Source organism: Papio anubis, chromosome 1, assembly GCF_008728515.1.
Source record: "Papio anubis isolate 15944 chromosome 1, Panubis1.0, whole genome shotgun sequence".
In the NCBI taxonomy this organism is placed as follows: domain Eukaryota; kingdom Metazoa; phylum Chordata; class Mammalia; order Primates; family Cercopithecidae; genus Papio; species Papio anubis.
In genome coordinates, this window is record NC_044976.1 from 84153003 (window position 1) to 84179036 (window position 26034).

At 37.3% G+C, this 26034-nt stretch overlaps 1 protein-coding gene across 7 annotated transcripts in view; it reads right to left on the bottom strand.

Annotated features, from left to right (window-relative positions):
* Positions 1-26034, bottom strand: part of COL24A1 (collagen type XXIV alpha 1 chain) — a 386758-nt gene that overhangs the window by 63394 nt on the left and 297330 nt on the right. For all 7 annotated transcript variants that reach the window (XM_031650448.1, XM_031650446.1, XM_021943525.2 and 4 more), the window contains 4 exons: positions 21269-21322; positions 21120-21173; positions 15258-15311; positions 14006-14113 (listed from right to left, as the gene is read on the bottom strand). In XM_031650448.1, the coding sequence (XP_031506308.1) occupies positions 14006-14113; positions 15258-15311; positions 21120-21173; positions 21269-21322 (270 nt within the window). The remainder of the gene's footprint in view (positions 1-14005; positions 14114-15257; positions 15312-21119; positions 21174-21268; positions 21323-26034) is intronic.

Sequence of the window (26034 nt, forward strand, 5' to 3'; positions counted from 1 at the left end):
CTTTCTCCACCTACAATTATTATTATTCCCAATTTATGAACTCCAATTATCTTTTGGTGTCATCTCTCTCCTCCTTCCCACTCATATAACATATGAATTTATATATGTAGATAAGATATTTATCTCTATATATCTATTTCACTGAGTATAATTGACATGAAGTAAATTTCAAATATATAATTTGATAAACTGGCATAATAAATAACACCTATTAAACCATCACCACTATTAAGATAATGTATCCACCACCCCTAGAAGCTTTTCCTATTCCTTTGAAAGCATTCCTTTCTACACATGCACTCTTATCTCCTGAAAACCCTTGATTTGCTTTTTATCATTACAGATCATTTTGAAATCTCTATAATTTTATGTAAGTGGAACCAAACAGCATGTATCCTTTTTTGTGTGTTTTTTTCCCTACTCAGTAAAATTACTTTGAGATTCATTCATGTTAAAGCATGTATATAATTCTTTTTTACTGAGACTAATATTTCATTATACACATGTACTAGAATTTATTTAGCCATTCGGTTTTTGATGGACATTTGGTTCATTCCCAGTTTTGGGCTATTACAAAGAAAGCTGCTATGGCCATTCATGTGCAAATTTTTGTGTGGATATATGCTTTCATTTCTCTTGGCTAGGAATAGAATGGCTGGGTTATATGTTAGATGTATGTTTAACATTTTTAGATACTACCAATATATAAGATAATTGGCATCTTAACAATATAGAGGCCGGGTGCAGTGGCTCATGCCTGTAATGCTAGCACCTTGGGGAGCTGAGGTTGTTGGATCATGAGGTCAGGAGTTTGACACCAGCCTGGCCAACATTGTGAAACCACATCTCTACTAAAAATTTTAGCCAGACATGGTGGCACACACCTATAGTCCCAGCTACTCAGGAGGCTGAGGCAGGAGAATTGCTTGAACTCCGGAGGTGGAGGTTGCAGTGAGCTGAGATCATGACACTGCACTCTGACCTAGGTAACAGAGCAAGACTCCATCTCAAAACAAAACAAAAACAGAAACAAAAACAAAAACAATATACAGTCTTATGATCCAGAGACACAGTATATACACCATTTATTTAGGACTTCTGTAATTTACCACAGCAATGTTTTACAGTTTTCAGTATATAGGCTTGCGCTTTCTTTTGGTCAGAATTATCCCTAATATTTCACATTCTGATACTACTGTAAATAACACTGCTTTAAAATTTTCCATTTCTGATTGTTAATTGCTAGTACACAGAAATATAATTAATTTTGTATATTAATCTTATATCTTGCAACTTTGCTAAACTCAGTTTTCTGTAGATTTTGGATATTCTACTAGACAACCATGATTTCTGCAAATAAAGACAGTTTTATTTCTTCTATTCCAATCTAGACAGCTTTTATATCTTGTTATTACACTGGCTAGAACCTCATTGAATTGGCTAGATTTTCCAGTTCATTATTGAATATGTCATACGAATATGAGGGGGTAATATATACATCCGTGGGCATATAAGACATCAGAAGGTTTGCCTCACAATGACCTACACTAAAATAACTTTTGGAGAAAGCATTGAAATAATAATAGAAACAAATTCAGGAGATTCTGCAAAGAATATTGAAAGTAATGGTTATCAAATAGCTTAATTAAGTTTACTATTTAAAAAGGAGTCTAGAAATAACAGAAATAAAAGGAGAAAGTAAATGAATAAAAGCTAAAAGTAAAAAATTGAGGCAAAATACCTAAATGATGAAGGAGAGATGAAAGCTTTATTGACCAAACCTTTGTTTTTGGTCTATAAAACAAAGGGATATGAGAATATGTGAAAGTGTTTTGTTAGAGGGAAGATACAGGTAATGATATGTTAAACAAATCAATAGATTTAAATAAATACACACTTGGTTATTACGTTCAGCACAACTGCACAAGAGGAACAACAAAAGAAGCAATTTTTAAGCCAGCAAAAGAAACTTTAGTCATCCAATGGAAATTAGGAAAGAAGAAGAAATAAACCCAAAAAAGATGGTACAGGTGTATTAGTCCATTTTCATGCTGCTGATAAAGACACACATGAGACTGGGCAATTTACAAAAGAAAGAGGTTTATTACAGTTCCACATGGCTGGGGAGGCCTCACAATCATGGTGGAAGGCAAGGAGGAACAAGTTACATCTTACCTGGATGGCAGCAGGCAAAAAGAGAGCTTGTGCAGGGCAACTCCTGATTTTAAAGTCATCAGATCTCATGAGACCCATTCACTATCGTGAAAACAGCATGGGAAAGACCCACCCCTATAATTCAATCATCTCCCACTGGGTACCTCCCACAACATGTGGGAAATATGGAAGCTACAAGATGAGATTTGGGTGGGAACACAGAGCCAAACCATATCAACAGGGCAAAAGAAATATAGATTTCAGATGGCAAATACGCTTTTTTTTTTTTTTTGGATCTTGTTTTGTCATCTAGCCTGGAGTGCAGTGGCATGATCATACTTCACTGTAGCCTCTAACTCCTGGGCTCAAGCAATCCTCCTGCTTCAGTCTCTTGAGTAGCTATAGGCACAAGCTACAATACCCAGTTAATTTTAAATTTTTTTTCTAGAGACAAGGTCTTGCTATATTGCCCAGGTTGGTGTTGAACTCCTGGCCTTAAGAGGTCCTCCTGCCTTGGTATCCCAAAGAGCTGGGGATTACAGGCATGAGCCACTGCACCTGGGTGGCAAATAGTCTTAATGAAGAAATTTTAGATGTATTCCCTGTAACATCAGGAGCAGTAGAAGAGTTTCCACGATTGCTGCTATTGTTTAATATAATATTCAAGGTCACTTGCAACTTACATGGAAAGAAAAATAAATGAATTTAAGGAAAGAGATAATGTAAGGAAGGAAATAAATCTGCCATTATTTGAAAAAGCCCAATAGAATCACAACAGTAAATTATTTGAAATAAAAAATTCAGCCATATTAGACTATAACTGATACAAATCAGTAGTGCTTATTTATATCAGTAATAACTACCTAGAAAATAGAATAAAAATAAGAATATACAAAGCCTTTACTGAGTGGCAATATTGCAGATTTATAAAGACAAAAAAAATATGGAGTTTTAGACTGTCTTTGTAGTTATGTGACTGTAGAAATTACTTAATTTCTCAGTGCCTCAATTTCTGCATCTACAAAATGAGAAATATAATTATGCCTACCTCATGGGGTTGTAAGGATTAAATTTGTTAATACATTAAAACACTTATGGTACCTGGGCATGTTCTAAGCATTGTGTGAATTTTGCCATTACTATTATGAAGAAATTCTATTAGAAAATGATAGAAATGTATATTTCCTGCTTTTATCTTAGATAACTAAAATGATAAGATACAAATTTTCTCCAAATAAATCTATAAATTAAAGACTAATCTAATAACAATTCAAGCTTTTGCTTTATTTTTAGAGAAACTCAACAAACTGAATCTCAAATTGTTTGGAGGAATAAAAGTCTGTAACTAGCCAATCAACCTTAAGAAAAGAATTTAAATAAGGGAGACTTGCCAACTACATACAAGAACATACTACAGAGTCATAGTAATAAGAATAGTGTGATGACACAAATAGATCAGAGGTCAGCCAATGTTTTCTGTAAAAGGTCCAGACAGTAACTCTGTTAGACTTTGCAGGCCATATGGTCTCTATGTGAACTGTTCAATTCTGCTCTTGTAGTGCAAAAGCAGCCATATGTAAATAAATTACTATGGCTGTGTTCCAATAAATTAATCTATGAATACCAAAATTCAAATTTCATATGTTTTTCACAAAACATTTTTCTTATTTCTATTTTCTACCACTGAAAAAATGTAAAAACCATTTTTAGCTCATGGGCCGTACAAAAACAGGCTGATTTGTTCACCAAATGTGGTGTGCTAATACTGGAATGGACTGCTGATATTGACTCATGCATAAATGAGAACTTTTAAACAAGTTGACTGGATTTTATCTGTTTGCCTTTTGAGATCCAATCTCCACCCTGCTCTACGACCCAGCAGGCTCCTTTACTCCAGCTGTCGGCCAGTGCCTTACCAAAGGGGTACTAACAGGAATGAAGTCCCCTGTAGTCACAAGGCAGATATGACTGAGGACCCAACCCACTGTAAGGCTTGCAGAATTTGCATATTAATACATCTTCAACTAGCCAGATTCTATGCTAAGATAAGAGCACTGGTGGAGAAAGAGAAGAACCCCAGGATAAGAAATGGGGACATTTGAACAGACACGGGCAAGACTAAGAACTCTGAACCTCTAATCCCATTCAACCTTCCCAGCTTGTGGAGACAGTCCCTACTCAAGTGCCTGGGAACACCATTAATAGTCCAATAGATTGGCAATTTGAAGACTGGACTCAATTGTGGCCTATACTCAATGAGGCTGAAATGCTACAACTTCCCTCATAATAGAAAGGGGTTCAAAGGCCCAGGAAGATGAAAATGTGGAGATGACTCTATTATTGCAATTGAATCAGCTACCCTCTAACCACAGCCCCTGGAAGGGCTCAAAGAACATTCTTTACCACAGAGTTAAGAAATATCATTGGAATTAGGTTCTCTGATATAAATGGAAACACTGGAATCCTTGAGTGGTAGAATCCAGGTCACAGTGCTTTGCTATCAGAGAAAACGTAGGAGCAATTACCACAATAAGTTACAAGGACGGAGTGGAATCAGACTGTTTTGACTTGCACAGATCTGTGGTGATGGTTAATTGAACATAGGAGCCATAAGAATTGAATATATCACAGCATACTAGAACATAATAACACACAGGTGGAAAAATTGTAGGTCTTATAGATATGAATCTTACTTAAGCCCTTGTGCCTGGGATTCATGTACTCTCACTCAGTTCTCAGACTCAAGCCAGTTCCTAGATCAGAATCCCTTGATTGAAAAGGAGGTAGGTTCTCTTTAAGAAAAAAACACTGCAATGTGGTCAGTGGTGTATACTACGACTCCTCCCCTAAGTATTCTTGAGAGAGACCTATGGTCATTTACTAGGTGAGTGAACACTGGGAAAAGACAAATTCCAAGTCTTTCTAGAGCTGTTAAGATACGAGCTATAACCTGATGATAATCCCTGGAAATAAACACTGTGGTCAGAGTGGAAGCTTACGAGGACCAAGTGATAAATGGAGTTTTGATCCAATTCCTTTTCCAAGTGGGCCCAGTAAAGACTGTGAGCTCAGTTTTTTTTTCTTCCCTGCAATCTCAGAGCATAGTTAAACTTCCTAACTATAAAGGCTACTACTATGGTAAGATGGGAAGACACAAATGAATGTTCCTACAACTATCCCTTCCTGTCCCCTCCTCACCAATAATAAATCTAATGTAATAACACAACCTTGTGAAAAACTGTACATATTACTCCCATCCCTGTGGAAAATTGTACATATTATTGCCATAAAGGCCTGAAAGATACAGGGGTAGTGATTCCTACTATATTCCATATCCATTTTACTCATGTGTTTGGCTAGAGCAAACAACAGATAAACCTGAAGAAACTGGTAGTGTATTACAAAGTTAATGGGTTGGGGGATGATGCCAATTACAGCTGCAGGTTCTGATATGGTATCTTTACTAAACCATATAGCCACTGGCAACAGCAGCTACTGACCTAGCAAAAATATTTCCTATTCACATTCTTATCAGTAAAGATAATCAGAAGCAGTTTTCTTGCCTTCATGTGGCAGGAAAAGCAGTATCCCTTCCCTGTCTTACCTCAGTGCTACGCCAACTCAATTTGCTTCTCTATCATAAAACAGACTGAGCAGATACCTTTATAGTCTGGATATCTCAAAAAATATCATTCAGATCCATTAAACTGGACTTGGAGAGTAGAAATGAACAAGCACCCTAAAGGTGTACCAGAGGATAGAATTTAAAAGTTCAGGGGCTTGATAAATGTGTGTAATCACCTGATGGGTTCTTCCTGCCTGTTGCACAGACAAAAATAAATTCACTGAGACTGCAGCATTGCAGTAGAGTTTAATTGATGCAAGGCTGGCCCACATGGGAGAATTGGAGTTATCATTCAAATCGGTCTCCCTGAAGGCTTAAAGGCTAGGGTTTTTACGAACAATTTGGTGGGCAGGCAGCTAGGGAATGAGTGCTGCTGATTGGCTGGGGATGAAATCACAGGGGCGTGGAAAACTGTCCTTGTGTGCTGAGTCTCCCTCTGGATGGGGCCACAGGATCAGCTGAGTCATGATTCATGAGTCTGGTGGAGTCAGTCAGAAAGATAGCTCAAAAAATCCAATATTATGTTCTACAATAGTGATATTATCTATAGAAGCAATAGGGGAAGTCACAAATCTTGTGACCTCTGGCCATATAACTCCTGAGCAGTAGGGATTATAGAAACTACACCTATCTTGTAATCTCTGGCCACATGACTCCTGAGCAGCAAGGAATTAGGAAAACTAAACCTACATCTTAGTAGAGTTCAGGTCTCTCCCATAACCCTATTCTTGTGGGCTTTAATTAGTCTTACAAGGCAGTTTTCATTCCCCAAGCAAGGAAGGGGTTAATTTTAAGGTGGGACTATTGTCATTCTTGCTTTCAAGTTAAACTATAAACTAAATTATTCCCAAAGTTAGCTTGGTCTTTGCCCAGGAATGATCAAGGACAGCTTGGAGGTCAGAAGCAAGATGGAGTCAATTATGTCAGATTTCTCTGACTGTCATAATTTTGTAAAGGCAGTTTCATGGGTGAAGTTCCAGGAATAATGCTTTGGGGGCACATAAGGATACCTCTGCCAAAGTAGAGATAAATTGTTGTACTTTGCACTGACTGACCATCACAATAAAAGGGGTACAGTTCTGGTGAGCCTCTGTGGACTTTGGAGTCAACTTATATCCGATTTGGGTGTTCTGCTCCAATCCATTTTCTTAGTAACTTGTAAGGTTGCTGTTTTTTTTTTTTTTTTTTTTTAATTGTGGAGATGGCTATATATCTATATATACACACACACACATACACACACACACACACACACACACACACATAAATAAAATCATTTTAACCATTTTTAAGTATGCATTTCAGTGGCATTAGTACATTTACATTATTGTACAACTGTCATTACCATTTATCTACAGAACTTTTATCTTCTTTAGCTGAAACTCTGTACCCATTGAACAATAACTCTCCATTACCCCCTTCTACCAAACCCTGGCAGCCCCATTCTTCTTTTTGTCTCTCTGAATTTGATTATTCTAGGTGACGTAGGAGGTCAGCAGCACTTGTTTTCCAAGCACTGGCTATGACTCTGCTGATCAAAACAGGATCTGGTTAAAATAGGGTGTAGTAAAGAAACTAACCAAATGCAGCTAAAACCAAAATAGTGAAAAAAGTGACCTCTAGTTGCTGTCAGTGCTCATTATACACTAAGTACAACATATTAGCATGCTAAAAGACACTCCCACTAGCACCATGACTGTTTAAAAATGTCATGGCAATGCTTGGAAGTTACCCTATATGGTTTAAGAAGGGAGGGGAACCCTTCCTTGGTTCTGGGAATGCCCCATCCCTTTTCTAGAAAATTCACAAATAACCTGCCCCTTATTTAGCATATAATTAAGTAGTAGCTATAAATACAGCTAGCCAGCAATCTATTAGGGCTACTCTGCCTATGGGGTGGCCTTGCTCTATCTATGGAGCAGCCATTTTCCTATACTCTGTTGCTCTGATAAACTTGCTTTGTGATATAGTTTGGATATTTGGCCCTGCCCAAATCCTTGAATTGTAATCCCCAGTGCAGGAGATGGGGGCTTGGGGAGTTGTTTGGATCATGGGGGTGAATCCCTCATGGCTTGGTGCTGTCTTTATGATAGTGAGTTCTCACAAGATGTAGTTATTTAAAAGTACATGGCAACACTCCCTCCACTCTCACTCTTTCTCTCTCTTGCTTGTTACTGCTTTCGCCATGGGATGTGTCTGTCCCCACTTCTCCTTCTAGCCTCCTTAAAAGCTGAATAGATTCCAGCACCATGCTTCTTGTAAAGCCTGAAGAACTGTAAGCCAATTAAACCTCTGTCCTTTATAAATCACCCAGTCCCAGGTATTTCTTTATAGCAGTGCAAGAACAACCTAATACTCTTTGCCTTCACTTTACTCTGTCAGCTCCCTCCTGAATTATTTCCTGTCTTCCTGGAAGAAAAAAACACTCCCTGGCTGAGCCACAGTTTTGGGGTTTGCCAGCATCCCAGGTCTTTCATATAAATGAGATCACAATATTCATCCTATTGTGTCTGGTTTGTTTCATTTAGTATAATGTCCTTCAAGTCTCATCCATGTTATAGTGTGTCAGACTTTCATTCCTTTTTAAGGCTGAAAAATATTCCATTGTATGCCACATTTTGTTTATTCATTCAATCACTGATAGACATTTGGGTTGTTTCTACTATTATGCATAATGCTGCTATGAACATTGGTGTAAAAATACCTTCAATGATGAATATGTTAATTTGCTTCACTCTAGTAATCTTTTTACTATCTATATGTATTCCATAACTTCTTACTGTACATCTTAAATTTATACAATCAAATTTATTTAAAAAAATCTTTTACATTCCTGCTTTCAGTTCTTTTGCATATATACCCAGAAGTGGACTTGCTGGGTTATATGGTAATTCGGTGTTTAATTTTCTGAGGAGCTACCATACTGGTTTGTGTCATACATACATTCATACAGTATTGTGTCATTTTACATTCCCAACAGCAATGTGCTTGTGTTCTAATTTCTCCACCATCTTGAAAACACTTGTTATTTTCTGCTTTTGTTTGTTTATGTTTGTTTTATAATAGCATCCTAACATGTGTGATGTGATAGCTCATTTTGTTTTTGATTTACATTTCCCTAATGGTAGTGATGTTATACATCTTTCCATGGGATTACTGGTCATTTGTAAATCTTCTTTGGAGAAATGTCTATTCAAGTATTTTTCCAGGTTGCCAGTTTTGAGTGAACCCTGAAGTCAGAAAAGGCTCTGCAGCAGATTCAGGATGTAAGTTACAATGCTATTAATATTTGGACCTCATGACTGATAAACTCTAATTATATCAGAAGGCTCTGTAGCTGGTAGAGATGCCATATGGGCCCTTTGGTAATCTCCTATAAGAGAAACCCTGCTTATATCCGTAAGATTTTGGAGACAGGCCATGCCCTCTCTGTCAAATGCAATTTACCATTTGGAATACAGCTATGAGCTTGCTCTGATTGAAACTGAATGACTGAACCTGGAATATCAAATGGCTATGCTCTCTGTTCTGTGTTTTTCCCATTATGAACTGGGTAATAATTGAATCCACTGAACCGTGAAGTTGAATGTATACCCTAACATACTACTCTTAAATCAAAATGGCATATATTGAAACTGGGCCCTAGCAGGTCTAGAAAGCACAGAAAAATGTGTAAGCAGGCAATTCAGATTTCCATGACACCTGTTCCCATTGCTTTGACATTGCTCCTTCAGCTTTCCTAGACAATTCCCTTTACCAGTTAATGAAGGAGGAAAAACCTCAGGCCTGATTTTTGGATAGATCTGCATTGATTGTCAACATCAGCCCGAAGTGTACAGCTTCAGGCTGCATTAGAGCTTGAAAGATGTTAGTAAGGTGAACTCTTTCCAGTAGGTAGAACTTGAGGCAATACATATAGTTAGAAGGAGAGATGGCTTGAGATATGGATCTACACTAATTCAGAGAGCACTGCCTAAGAGTTTGGCCAGCTGGTCAGGCACTTGGAAATAATGGGTTTGAAAGGCTAATGATAAGAAGGTCCGAGGTAGATAAATTTAGATGAACCTTTCAAAATGGAATCAATGTAGAGTTAATTATATTCCATGTAGATACTTAACAGAGAGCATCCTCTATAGAGTAGGTTCTCAATAGTCAGGTAAAGAAGATGGACCTTTACTGGATATCAGTCAACATTTTTCCATACTAATCATGGTGGTTGCTCAATGGGCCCACTGGCACAAATCCAACAATGTGGACTTTTCTTCACCAAGGTTGATCTGGCTACCACCCCTGGTGACTGCCAAACCTGCCAAAGTAGAGGCCAACACTGAGCTCCCAACAGGGCAATGCTCCCTGGGAGATGAGTTGGAGCTATAATAGCTGCAACTGTTCTCACAGGGGTAGACACATATTCCAAACATAGATTTGCCTTTTTTTTTTTTTTTTTTTTTTTTTGAGACAGAGCCTTGCTCTGTCGCCTAGGCTGGAGTGCAGTGGCCGGATCTCAGCTCACTGCAAGCTCTGCCTCCCAGGTTTATGCCATTCTCCTGCCTCAGCCTCCCGAGTAGCTGGGACTACAGGGGCCCGCCACCTCGGCCAGCTAGTTTTTGGTATTTTTTTAGTAGAGACGGGGTTTCACCGTGTTAGCCAGGATGGTCTCGATCTCTTGACCTCATGATCCGCCCATCTTGGCCTCCCAAAGTGCTGGGATTACAGGCTTGAGCCACCACACCCGGCCATAGATTTGCTATTCTACCAAAAGTTCTTCTTGCAGTTGAAATGCAGTTGATACACAGCATGAATTATACATCAGAAGAGAGAGAGAGCCGATATACCTATAGCAATATGAATGTATCTTTAAATCCCAGTGCTAAGTGAAAAAAAAGATGCAGAATGGCCTAATATCATTTCCATAATTAAAGATATGCATTAAAACCAGTAGTATATTTTTGGAAGAACACATAAAGATAAAAATACACTTTAAAAATTATAGAATAGTGGACTATTTTAGGGAGAGGGGAATGAGAATGGGGATAAAAAGAAGTCAGCCTAAGAGTAGGTCCATGAAAAAACTGAAGGATGATAATATGCATAAATTCATTAATATGATTATCCCGACAACTCTGTACCTCAGGTGAAAGACAAAGAGAGAGAGTGGAAAACCTTAAAAAAAATAAAAAAATAAAACAAAAGAAGCCAAAGTTGAAAGACTTTTTTTTTTTTTTTGCCTCCTTTGGCATCCAGGACTCTGGCAGGTGACTTAGGTCAAATTACTAGACAATCTCATTCAGGTCTTTGAATCTTGAAAAAGTGGCATGAAGATGCATGACAGTTTAGAAATTATTCATAACGCAGTAGCATTGGCACTGAGAGTCCAATGGTGGCCAAGTTGACTGGTGCCAATGTCATTGGTGGCATCCTAACTAGACTACTCCTTGCTTGGGGTGTTCTGTTGCAAGAAATCCTTAATTTCAGACTGTTTTCTGACCCTAGATTTCAAGCTTTTTAGCTGATTCTGTATGCAACCCAGTCTCTATCTTATAATTTATTTTCTGCTTAGGTTAGCCAGAGAAGATTTTTCTTTAAAACCAGTCAGACTTGGTGGTATCCCAAAGTCCTAATTGGGTTCTAGAATGCAAACAGCTTCATCATCTGGCCTTAAGACCCCTTCATTCTTGTGTATTCTAGATAAAGCCAGTGTTTCGATTACAGGCATGAGCCTTTGCCGACACAGCAGATAAAACTAGCATGACAGATTCTAGGAATAAGGTTTAGAGTGGCATTGAATGGAATGAACATTTTATTTGTGTTAACTCAGTATTTTTTGTATTGGCTTTCTCTTAGCCATTAAATTACTGTCCTTTAAATATTACCTCAATATTGAAGAAAAATGTAGAGTTGTTAGAAAACATCTATTTTCTTGCTAGAAACAAGCAACAGATAATCAGTGCCACATTGCAATTTTCCTAAATAAAAACGTCATATATTGAAACTGGGCCCTAGCAGATCCAGAAAGCACAGACAAAATGTATAAGCAGCAATTCAGATTTCCATAATATCTGATCTCAAGAGAAAATTATCCATAATTTTATAATCCATATCAATGTTTTCATTCCATGAAATTTTCTGTCCTTCCTGAGGGATCTCTAGGTATTACATGTTGCTAGAAAGAAGTTGTTTGTCATAATGAACCATTAAATGACCTGAGTAAAAAGTAATTAATGACTTTGATGTGTCACTAATGTCCTGATGAGTATCTCATAAGCTGGACATCTGAAATTTTTCTTAAACCCATATGTAGGATACTGATTTCTATTATCCACATAGGGAACTAATATCTGGATTAGTCGTATTTTAGCCTGAGAACAAATGACTTCCTGGTCCTATTAATTAATAAGGTTAATTACTACCAATTTATTATCAAATAAATTTATTTGCTATTATGAGTACTTTTACAACTCACTGTTTAGCCTTATAAACTACTGGGCCCATCCACCCCACCTCCATGATTATACTTGTGTATAGCAGCAACCAATAGGACATATTTTCACATGTGGTTTTCCTTGTTTGAATTCTCAAAAATCTTATTCAAAGTAATAGGAAGAGATTCACTACAATATTTCCCAGTAAAATTTAATCCACAAAAATACAGACTCTCAAACCAATTCAAAGGGTTTTACTATTGTAGTTTTAACATTTCACAGTCTCATTATAAGACTATCACATGGTGAGTATGGAGATTAGCATGAAGACGGAGACCCAGTGTATGAGCTCCCTATAAGACTGGGATTTCAAATGAATCTCTTTTAACCAGACTGATACTACTAGCAAAAGTTTATACAATACTTATTTTAATTAAAAACTTCAACCTGACTGTTCAAGTTTTCTAGGCCATAATCTGTTTCTTCCAAAACAAATAGAAACCATGTTAAGACTTCTTAACAGTATTCATATTTTCAGAGAATCTGACTAGATATTTATTAATGAAATAATTTTACTGGTTAAGTCATCATTTCATTTTTTTTAAACAAATGAGATAATTCATTGTAGTGAAAAAGAATATTAATTTGCATTTAAGTTTAGGCATAGCACCGTACTAGATTTGAATAAACAATAGAATTGACTTATTACCTAAGAAAAGAACAACAAATCAATAGGTAACCATATCCAAATAGCAGAAATTTAAAAGGGTAAGTTTTACTGTATTCTTAAAAGTATGTGGTTAATTTTTCTAATTCTTCTAATGTTTAAAGTAAAAACAACCTGGGGCAAAAATGTCTCAATTAGGATGACATTAGGGAAGGAAAGCGGGAAAATGGCTAAGCAAAGACAAAAATATGATTTTTAAATTTCAAATTAAATTTTAAATTCAAATAAATAAGATAGAAATCTGCATAAAAATAAAAGTGAATCTACATGATTGCATTACTTTTTTTCCCAAAATAATCATGGTGGTTGCTCAATGAGTCCACTGGCACAAATCCAACAATGTGGACTTTTCTTCACCAAGGCTGATTTGGCTACCACCCCTGGTGACTGCTAAACTTGCTAAAAGTAGATGCTGACACTGAGCTCCCAACACAGCAATGCTCCTTAAGGGATCAGTTCAAACTAGCTGTGATTGTCCTCACAGGGGTAGACACATATTCTAGACATGGGTTTGCTATTCTACCAAAAGTTCTTCTGGTAGTTGAAATGCAGTTAATATACAGCATGAAGAATTATGCATCAGAAGACAGACAGCTGATGGACCTATTGCAATGAATGAATTAGATGAACACAGAGAAAATATTTACACAATTCTTGTAAAATACTGAGGCTATAAAAGTAAAGGGAAAATGATTTTTCACAGAACCTACCTTGAGTTACTGCCAAGACCTAAATGTTCCAAAGGTGGCTTAAAACATTTGATGAACTCAAAGTACAGCCAGGTTGTGTAGTCCTTAAGGTTTTGCTTCTTTATAATTCTTCTTTAACAGCTTTTATATTTTTAAAATGGCATGAATTATTAACACTATGAGTTATTAGATATAAAACACTGAAGAGAATGTACCTGTTGACAGTTCCTGGAAATCCTAAATACAACTGCATAATAGCTATTAGAGAAATGAATTGGCTTAATCTGAGCCAATGCCAAAGCTAAAATAGATAGCCAAAATATCTATGGTCTAGCAAGGAGACACATGCATAAGAAATAATGAGCAAAGAGATACCCATGCTACTCACAGGAAGTCCCTGTTTTCCTGGTGGCCCAACTTTTCCAGGGTTTCCCGAAATGCCATCTGCTCCATGGTATCCTTGAATGCCTTTTGGTCCAGGTAGGCCTTGAAGTCCCTTGATAATTAAAAATTATTTGGATGAAAAGATGCTGAAAAGATGTTAAGATGACAAATACTTTTTTATTTATTGAGTTGGAGAAGTTTACATTTTAATATTCTGTTCTAGGACAAATTTTCCTGTTTCCTGGATTCCTTAATGATTTAATATTTGGATTCAACAGATAACTTTAAAAGTTTAAAAGCCTTTAAAAGTTCCCCAAACAAAAATGCCAAGCTAATCAACAATTTACTGTGTAACTTTTTGGGCCTTAGTGTAATTCTCTGGTGTTTCTTATTGTGTCAACCAATATTTTATATAATTGTGGAGAAAAGATCAGCTATATGCACCTGTCATCTTAGGACAGAGGCTATCATTTCCCATCTGCCAAACCTTATATTGTGTTATTTTCCCGAGAAATAAATTATGGCTAATTAGTTGCCACTTTGAATCAGATAATTGTATGACTGAAGCAAGGTCTGAACATTTTGTTTCTACCCTTGGGCAACTGAATTTCATATTCAAGGATCTCTGATCTGAATGTGCTTATAATTTACATTCATTTTCTCTATTTTTTTTCAAGCCAATACAGGTCACCCAAAGCAGGCATCTAATCCTTGGCTAGGGGACACCAGTAGAAGTCTTTGCTGAAGAGCCAGTCAACACTTATCTGCCTGGCCGGGAGAGGAAACTGATGGTGAGGTAAAAGTTAATCTTTGCCTGTGATAAAAAGATTATTTTTTTTTCTAAGACTTTTTATTTGTCTAGAGAATGAGAGGCTGAGTCCTCTAATTAAAATCTAGCTCATACCATTTTAATTATGCTTGAAGATCTCTGGTCTTTGTCACCATTCATTTCATTATGATTTTAAGTTCTCTGTTTCTCAGTGGTTCACTGTCAGAAGCATGAGTCCACCGGGAGGGCTTCATAACACAGGAAAATAGCATCCTTCAACTGAAGGGACTTATATTTAAACACCAAGCTTGGTTTTGAGTTAATGGTCGTATTTGTTCCCTCTGTGTTCCAGCATGGGTTTAAATTGTTTTTAAGACAATCTGATTTATCCAACATGATGACATAATTGGCCCCAAACTTTTCTGCTTGCTAAAGTTGCCAGTTCTATTTAGAAAAGCAAGAAAGATGAAAGAGGCCTGTTACTTACAGGAATCCCAGCTTTCCCAGAAGGACCAGGAGCTCCTTTTTTCCCCTTATAACCCTAAATATGGAAAGCACAGTTGTCAGTCGACTGTAATAAACTTACTTAAACTGAAGCCACAGAAAAGAACACTGAGACCTGGATGCTGCAGCAAGAACTAGCACGAACTAGTCGTATATCATTGAGATTGCCATTTAATTTTCCTGGGAGTCAGCTGCTTCATCTGAAAATGAGAACCTTTGACAAGATCATCTAGCAATTTCCTTGTAGCTCTAAATTATATGATTTAAGAATTTAAATTGTACTTCTAAAAGGGACCTGAATACATTATTTAATCAATGTCCCTACTTTCAGGAAGGGCCTTGATCTCCTTTTGAAAATGCTACATATTTACTTAAACATTTAGTATCAGTAAACGTTATCAGTAAACATTTACTGAGTATCATGTATCAGGGACTCTGTCACGTGCTTGGAAGGCAAAGGCAAAGTTCCTCCTTGCAAGACACTTACGATGTGTTAAGGGGAACATGAACTGATAGCCTAAAATGAGCTTCTCTGGAAGAACAGAGAAGAGCATACTTGTGATTCAAGGAAAAGATATTTATTTCCCACGGAACTGTTTGCTTTTCCATGTGTGAGATATTTTAAATCATAATTGATTCAGCAGTAATGGGTCTGCCAGGATAGTTAGGAACATTGCTCTTACAAATCATGCCATTGTTCTGATGACATTCTGAAAGTATTTAAAGAAGAAAATGTGGAAAAGAGTGACTTGGTTCACAAATAAGAAAAAGAATCATGTTGTCATTACCAGACACATTTCTCAGAAATCATCATCAGTTCTCACAAACAGGATAATCCCACTAAAATGGGATGTTAAATCATTCAATTTTGAAGACAAATTGTGCTAAAGATTCAGTTTAACAACAGAGAAACAACTTCAAAAGATGTTACTTTTTTTGACAACGAGCTTAAAGATTTTATGAAGAAATAGTATGTTTTCACAGAGAAAAACAGCATCTTCTCTAAGAGATAAAAATCCAACTTTTGCAGGATTTGATAATGGGGAGATATAAGGATCATGGGTTGTACTTCCAACTTTGAAAACTATTGTACTTGTCTTAGAAGTCACTAATGCAAAATGTTTCTGAAGATGAGAAAACCAGAAAATGGGATAGTTGGTGACCTGGGTTTAATTAAAGTATATACATTTCTAGCGCATATGATCCCTATAAGTAAAATATGTTTTTCCTAACCCAATAAAAAAGCAAAATAAACAAAGACTATTTTAAATAGTGGAAAAAAGTTGTGATTTCAGTCATCTTGAATAATACTTATTAAATAGCATATGAACCATAATATGCAATTATGTTAATCAGTGTGTTTTTTCCTTTACAGTATTTCTTTTTATGCAACGAGATATATCTGTTCTATACTTTTGATTTTTCAAAATAGACTTTTCCTTGGCTTTTGAATTTCAAAATACTCCGACGAAACTCATGGTGGGGTAACAGTTGGAAAAAAACATATTTTCAGTTTCAAAATCATGTTTTTTCAACACAAAAGCCTGACTCTTCAATATTAAAAGTCTATTTTTGAGTTAAAAACCAACGTTTGTTATAAAGGACTCAAATTATAAAATTTATGCTATAAAGAACATATTTAAAATAATAATAATAATAATAATAATAATAATGTAACAGAGAGTTTTTCCCATGAAAGGGGATAAGGATCCTCAAGTCAGGGAAAGGGAAAAGAAGAAGCAAAAGAGAAACAGGACTGTTAGACACTGACAGCAGTCTCTGAAAAGAGCCCCTTGCCCCTCATCCTGCCCTTGAGTCTTTTTCTTTCTCTTTTTTTTTTTTTTTTTGAGACACCCAGGCTGGAGTGCAGTGGCTCGATCTCAGCTCATGGCAACCTCCACCTCCCAGGTTCAAGTGATTCTCCTGCCTCAGCCTCCCAAGTAGCTGGGATCACAGGCATGCACCACCACACCCAGCTAATCTTTGTATTTTTAGTAGAGACGGAGTTTCACCTTGTTGGCCAGGCTGGTCTCGAACTCCTAACCTCAGGTGATCTGCCTGCCTTGGCTTCCCAAAGTGCTGGAATTACAGGCACGAGCCACCGTGCCTGGCCTGACCTTGAGTCTTTCTTAGGGTGGATAGAAACACTAATGCTTCCAGACAAGTTTGGGGATCTGGGCACAAAGATGATACCTAGGGAGACCAACGTCCTCATTGAGAAGTCTACATAAAGTATATAGAGTAAAAGTCTCTGCCTGAGATGTCTAGGACAGTGGGATTAAGAATGTTTTTCTGAGTCCTCCAAGTACCCTGTATAGTGTGGGGGAGCAGATAATGTTATTTATATGTGGCCAAGAACAGAAGAAGATGGCCCTGAGAGGCCTGAGGAGGTCTTGGACCTGAGATGAACAAATAGCTGCACATGCCAGCATAGGTCAAAGTACTTCTGGCAGGAGGGCCAAGGTAGATGCCAACATGGTGAGATGATAGCAACTGTGGGCCAAAAGGGATGATGTGCATTTCAGGGGACACTAGTGTGAACAGATGATGACTAAAGACTAAACATATTTTCCACCTGCCTTCCCTACCATCTGTAACTCCAAATTTGAGAAGAGAGTGAGTGGGGAAAACTCTAAATCAAATGTAGGATATTTGAGTGAATGGAGTTAAGGGCAGTTGATGGATTAGATTTACAGTACATATAAAACTGTACTTTCTAGGCCGGGCGCGGTGGCTCAAGCCTGTAATCCCAGCACTTTGGGAGGCCGAGACGGGCGGATCACGAGGTCAGGAGATCGAGACCATCCTGGCTAACACGGTGAAACCCAGTCTCTACTAAAAAAAATACAAAAAACTAGCCGGGCGAGGTGGCGAGCGCCTGTAGTCCCAGCTACTCAGGAGGCTGAGGCAGGAGAATGGCGTAAACCCGGGAGGCGGAGCTTGCAGTGAGCTGAGATCCGGCCACTGCACTCCAGCCTGGGCGACAGAGCGAGACTCCGTCTCAAAAAAAAAAACAAACAAACAAACAAAAAAACTGTACTTTCTTTTTGCCTGGCCAGCATTGAAAAATATGTATAGTGGCCCATTTGAAATCAGATCCATTTTAAAAGACTTCTGTTCACTGGGACTGTGCTGGCTCACAGAATACTAGAGAACGTAGTCTAATTATTTTGATGAGGGAAATATTTTGTAATATGCAACGTTAACACAAACTCTTGTTTTTTGTTTGTTTGTTTAAATGAGGCTGAAGGACAGTTATCTAGATACTTCACTAGTTCTAACACTCTTTAAGAAGGTAGCTTTATAAAGCAAAAATAGATTTAGAGAGTTAAGCAAAAATTATTCTCTCTTTTTTAACCAAGAAATTTCAATTCATTGAAATCTGGAATTTTGTTTTGGGAGAACAAAGATTTTGGCTTGAATCTTGGTCTTTGAGAGTCATTATAGGACAGTTAACTCACATTTGCATTACAAAAGTTTTAAAAAATGGTTCTGCAATTGGTTTTGACTTGCTCTAAATTTTTCTTTATAGCTGTCCACAGTCTTATGCCCAATGAATGAATTGGTTGGTTAGGTTAAATTAATCATATTTTACTTAATTTTTAAAAGATTACAAGTAATAGGCTTCTGCATAATAACAGGAGCTAGGAAATAATGTTTCTAGTGTTGCTTCTGTTGCTAATTAGTTCTGTGATTTTAGGTAACTCATAATCTCTCTGAGATATTAATTTCTTCATCTGAAAATTGAGAGGGTTATCCAGATAATTTTAAAGGGCCATTTCCAAATCTAAAAAATAAATTTAAAGCTTTGCAAAAACAAGATGACAGCAATTGGACAGGACCCATCTGGCCACTGAAGGTATCCCTAGTGAATAATACACAGTCATTATTCTTGTAGCAATTAATACTATTTTAAATTCTAAGAGGCTTTTAAATGTGCCCTTGGGTTGTATGCCAGCATTACCCAAAGTAGGAAAGAACTAGCTCTCCTGGATTATACAGAATTTAAACTATGGTTTCTTAGCACCTTTTAGCTCCAACACACAGGGAGAGCTGACCACATAGGCTAGAGAGGCAGTTGACCAGTAAGAGTATTTGATATTCATTAGCATAATTTTAACATATACTAATAAGCATCAGAAAATGTCTTACTCCCGAGATTTCTCAAGATGGAAAAAGAAAGCCTGTAAATATGAAAGTATTAATTGTAAAAAAGTAGACATTTTAGGATCAAATGTTGGACAGAACTTGCATTCTTAGGCACTTACTATAAATGTAAGGAAGTAGCATGACAGCAGCAACAGTATTCTAGGTTCCCAGTGTTTTCCATGATTTTTTCCAATTTGGGTACTAAAAATTCTAAGTGAATGACTTACCTATCTTCTTTCTCTGCTTTTTTTTCTTGTTTAGGCTTATCTTCAATAGGATATTTTTATTTATTAATATTATTTATTAGGGAACCTAACAGAAAGTTACTGAATAGATGCTAAGACTATTCAAAATGAGTTCTAGGTAAGTGAATGCCTATTTAACATATCTGATTCAACCCCATTTTATTACTTACTCCCATAAGTGGAAAACACAAGTATGGGTGAAGGCTGCTTAACAAATCAGGAGAAACACAATCTCAAAATCATTACTTTTTATCCATTCTCATCTAATTTATTATTAATAGTAGAGTGCATTTTCTTAAGAATTGAATTTGAAATCAATAGCATGTGAAGTCAGAATGCCTGAAAAACAGGGCAGCAATGTATAGAAGGTGCAAATGACAAAGTTGCTTGCTACGTAAGGTTGAGGCAATGTCTATCTGGCCACATGGAAAGAGAAGACTAAATTCAGTAAACCAACAGATTTTTAGTTTGCTTGATAAATATTTGATTTGCCTTATGAAGAAACAACTTTTAAATCAATTATAAGCCTGTGTCACATAGTCAAACTACTTTTTCCTCTCTTATCCTATGACAATGATTCTTTGCTTGGTCGAACTTTAGTCAGGCTCCTGAACCTTCTAGGCCCTCCGTGTACTTCCTTGTAAAATCCAGTTTTAGCAACGAACCCTGCCAAGTCGGTTTAGCAAGAACCTTCACCCTCATTATCTGATCACTCTTGCTATTTGATATCTAACTGGGTTCCTCATCCTCTACCATCCCTCAGTTGATGTCTGATTATCCCACAGTTGATGTGTGATCACCTTGGCCCGTCTTCAGCAAAATTCTTGTTAGGTCAGTTTAACCAAAATTCCCCTTGCCCCTGGTGTTTCCTCTTAAGTAATTTTCCATTCACTCATACTCAATCTGCTCCTTTGTTATAAATTCCTACTTGCCTATGCTATATTTGGTGTTGAGTCCAATCTCTCTTCCCCACTGCAAAATCCCATTGCAGTGGTCACTGTACCTATTGTAATAGTCCTGAACAAAGTCTTCCTTACCATGCTTTAACAATTATTCATTTAATGATTTTCTCTTTAATGCTTTCTACAACAATCATATAGGTTTGACTGATTTTTTTTTTACCTTATAATACTAGTTTTAAGGTTTGTTGGTATTTCTGTTTGAAACCTCAAGAACACAGTATTAATTTGAGACAACTTAGGCAATTTTCACACAGTCAGAATAGGCTTCTGGAAAAGAAAAATTTGGATAATAGTCAAAACAAATGACTCAATCAATAATTTTGTATTAGCACAATTATTGAAAAACACCCTATTTAGAGGCCCACAGTGATCCATATTCTACAGTGATAAATGATAATTTGACTTACAATAAATAGCAACTCCTTATGCTCCTGCTTTCTAAAATTGCTAACAATAAATCTCAAATTACCTTAAATAATTTCAACTTACTTCACATCCTCTCTCTCCTTTTAGTCCTTGTTCACCCTGGTCACCTGGCTCGCCCTTTAGTAGAAACCAAAATAAAAATCACATATGAAGCAGAGACCAAATAAGTTATATTAATGTTAATTTTTAGAAACAATGCTTTCAAAACATACTGGGGGTCCTTGTTGTCCAGTGGCACCTCTTAGTCCTGGTACGCCCACATGGCCCTACAAATAGAAAAGATTACATTATTAGAGTAAGTAGAGACATGTGACTTAAGAGAATAGGATACTCTCACTTAAAATGGTAGCAAAGTGTTGCAAAGCTCAACTTAAATGTCATAGAGATTATGAATCTTCTTAGAAATAGAAAAGAACATAATAGCTGTTGGATATTATGGTGACTGAGAACAACTTAGGGTTCTCTTTCCCTCCCTCCCTCCCTCCCTCCCTCTCTCTCTCTCTTTCTTTCTCTCTTTCTTTCTTTCTTGTGAATTAACGTGGCAGTTTGAATGGTGGCCTCCCAAATGTGTGTCTATGTCCTAATCCCCAGAACCTGTGAATGTGATCTTGTTTGGAGAGAGCGTCTTTGCAGATGTCATTAAGTTAAGGATCTCAAGATAAGATTATCCTGGATTATCCATGTGGGCCCTAAATCCGCTAAAGAACATAAGTGACACACAGAGGTACACTGAAACAGACAACAGAGGAGAAGGCCAGGTGAAGACACAGGCAGAGACTGGGGAGAGGCAGTCCTAGGAATGCTGACAGCCACCAGAAACTGGAGGAGGCAGGAGTGTGGCCCTAGAGCCTCTAGAGGGAGTGTGGCCCTGTTGATCCCTTGAGTTTGGATTTCTGGTCTCTAGAACTGAGAAAATTACATACCTATTGTTGTAAGCCACCCATTTTGTGGTAATTTGTTACAGCAGCCTCAGGAAACTAATGTAGTCAATAACCAAAGGAACAGAGTTTGAGAATACATTTCTTTTTCAACCTCTTCCTCCTCTGAAAGTGTACTATGGTCTCCATTTTTACAAACTAAATTCACAGTTATTTGGACGGTAGATTTACTGGGCTGAAGACTGGGAGCAGTCACTGGGAGGTATTACTATAATACCAAGAAACACCACATGACTGACATTCGGCAATCCGTCGTCACCTTAGTTCTCCTAAGAAGGAATGCTGGCCTACCACATTTCCCTTTTCAAGTGTGTAAACAGAAACTAGCAACAACCCAGAAGCGTGTCAGATGACAGTTACGCAGGAAGAATTCTGCATGTAATCTCTTTTATCCCTTCTCCTACTGTTCTACTCAATCAGATTTCTTTCTTCCTATTTTCTGTATATTACAGAAAGAATGCCTTAGGAAAGAGTTATCAGTCCCATCTCCTGGGCTAGAAGATGAGATTGCATACATAGGTTAACAATATTTATTCTTACAGAAAAGTCAATTGAAGGCTTCTTTGTTTGCATTCTGAGGCAAATGTTTTTGGTTTAAGTGTCAACTTCCTCATAAAGGAAATGAAACCTGTTTAAGGAAGCGAACAGTGGCAAGAGAGAAAGGCTAGTCTGGAAAGCTTCTATATAGCACATGGCCACACTAAAGTAGAAACCACAATCACACATGACCCTTAGCAAAACATGAGCACAGCCAGCAATGAACAGAATCTGGCCAATCAAGGGGGAGTGTGGTATAAGTAAATATGACTACTTGAAGGTCACTTATCAAACAGGATTCAGCAAAGAAGTGGCTGGTGAAAAGCTGGAGCTGAAGTGAGAGTGAGAATATGAGCAAACTACAAAACTCGAAACTATCATGCCAAATTATGGCTTTTCCACCATCCCTGTATGTAGTTTTACAGAAATATTTTCAGAATGATCATAGAATAGCCAACTGCCTCTCCTAGCTTTGTAAAGTATGAATGTAAATCTCACCAAGACAAACCCGCATTCTAAGAGTTTCATTAAAACTACTTTGGTCCATTCTATCACTCCAAAAATTGACTATGACCATTTTTTTGTAATTGTAAAAATTCAATATGCCATAGAAAATGTTATTACAAAATTATGCAGGAGAGGTTATGGAAAGTGATGAATTTGTCAGATTATATTAGTGGTGGGATGAGTTGAATGGCCAAAGGAACTTACGAAACATTTTATAAGGGAAATGGTAAGTTCAATCTTGAAGAATGAGTGTTCCGGGTAGTAAAGTGAGGACATTCTGGCAAGGAATAGCATGGCAAATAAAGGGATGCATCTGACAGAACATGTTAGACAGAAAATGGACCTGAGAGGGCTATGACTGGAGACAGGGAGTCTAGTTGGGAAGCTATTGAAATAATTTTGGCGAAAAATGATGAAAGCCTGAACTAAAGTAGGACAAAGTAGCTAGATCCCAGAAACATTTAAGAACCAAAAGAAGTGGCTGACTGTGAGAGATAAGTAGGGGTATGGGGAAGAAAAAGAGATTCATAGAGATAGAGTGAGTGAGAGAGAGAGAGAGAGAGAGATTGAGAGAGAGACAGAGAAAGGGAGAAAGAGAGAGAAAGAGACAGGGAGAGGGAGGGAGGGAGGGAGAGAGAGAGAGAGAGAGAGACAGAGGATTCATCTACTGGCTTAGACATCTAAATGGCTGGTGATACTATTCACTGAACCAAGGACATAACAAGAGGAAGATCAGATCAAATTTGGAAAGGATGAGGTACAATGGTTTGGCACTTACTGAGTTTGAGGTGCCTGTGATGATGTCTAATAGCTATTTAGATATGTATGTCTGATGCTAAGGAGTAAAGACCAAGTTGGGATTTAGTTATTTTATTGTGTGTAAAAATTCTATGACTATTGCCAACCTGCTCCCACTTCCCCCGCAAAAAGAACTTTGAGATGCAATATAATTTATTCAAAGTATTTCTGGGACTTCATCTCTCCTAAGTTTAGCTTGAGTTAATCTTGGATATTTATGTTTCCATTTATACCTTTAAGTAAAATGTTTCCATTTATACCTTTAAATAGTTGCTGTTGCCAGGATAATAAGTTTATTCCCTCCATGTCCTCTGGCTCTCAAGCCTCAAATAAATTTATCTTGATCTATGTGATGTATAGTTTTAGTTTGCAGGATGACAGCTATAATTGTTTTTCCTTTTATGAAATAACATGAAATAACTGTACATATTTTATAGCTAAAATTCACTAAGTTTATTTTTATACTGATTAAATGTTCTTATTCCCCATGTTTTTTATGTATATGATGTCCATGGGGACAGAGATTGTGTCTGGGATGTCCAATGAAATATCCATGGCCCCTAGCTCGTCTCCTGGCCCATGGCAGACACTCAAATACAAGCTTAATGATGAGAGACATAGTTGTTTTTTTTTTTTTTTTTGCTGTTGTTGTTGTTTTTTGTTAGATGGAGTCTTGCTCTGTTGCCAGGCTGGAGTGCGGTGGCACAATATTGGCTTATTGCAACTCTGCCTCCCAGGTTCAAGTGATTCTCCCTCCTCAGCCTCCCAAGTAGCTGAGACTACAGGTGCGTGCCACCACACCCAGCTAATTTTTTGTATTTTAGTAGAGATGAGGTTTCACCATGTTGGCCAGGATGGTCTCGATCTCCTGACCCCATGATCTGCCCACCTTGGTCTCCCAAAGTGCTGGGATTACAGGCGTGAGCCACTGTGCCTGGCCCAGAGACACGGTTTTTAGAAATGTTAAAATAAAGTGTGTCAGTACAAGTAAGTATTCATTAATAATAATGAGCAGGACCCTTGACTTTGGTCAAAGATGTTTGCGACTATAAACAATTTTTTTTTTAAGCCAGGTGATTATTTAGTCATAAAGAGAATCAAATGTTGATATATTTTATAACATGGATTAACTTTTTAAACATTACGCTAAGTGAAAGAGGCCAGACACAAAAGGCTGTATGTTGTATGATTCTATTTATATGAAATATCCGCAATACACAAATCCAGAGACAAAGAGAAAAGTGGTTTCCAGGGGCTCAGGAGAATAGGGGGTGACTGCTTGGTGGGTATGGGGCTTGCTTTTGGAAGTGTTGAAAATGTTTGGAACTATACAATGGTGATGGTTTCACATGATGGAGTTCAAGACATACTACCCCAAAATACAGCATCTTGGAATATTGACTATTTTAAGCTGAAGGAATCTGAGGGATAGCATGTGCAGAAAGGACTTTCTTACCTTCCTTTGATGCAGGTCATAAGACACTCATGTGAGAGGTGCCCTCCCTATACGTGGAGGAAAAGAGCATCCTTATCTCCATAAATGAAGGGACACAGAGAATAATCTGAATGAACAGTCCTTGCTCAGTTTTCCCCAGTTTACTAATCTTAGCCCATACCTTTGGCCTATTACATTCTTCTAAGACTTCCTCATCAAATCTAGCATAAAAATACTGAGGTTTAACTGTTTCTTTGGAGCTTTATTTTTTTACGAAGGCTCCCACGTTACATAAAATTTATATGAAATTAATCTGTATGCTTTTCTCTTGTTAATCTGCCTTTTGTCACAGGGTCCCCAGCCAAGAATTCAGAAGGATAGAAGAAAAAGATATTTTTCCTCCACTGCACACAACGTGAATGTACTAAATGTCACTGAGTTGTAAAGTTTAAAATGGTTAAAATGGTAAATTTTACGTTACATGTATTTTATCCTAATAAAGAAGCTTGGTGATAATGCTAACCATCAGTTTAGCAGAGGGAAATCAGTGTAGACAATATCCATATAGAAAAGCAAACATTTTAAAATATCACCTGAAGCTATAACAAGATAACCTAATTCTAAATAAAGCACGGTTCCTCTGTATAAATCAAACTTGTGCTAGGAGAAAACTTGGCAAGGGAGAAAGTTGGATATTTCATGATTCTGAGCTAAGCAATACAAGTAGCATGGTTGTCTGGCACAAGATGGCTAAGTGTTTAGC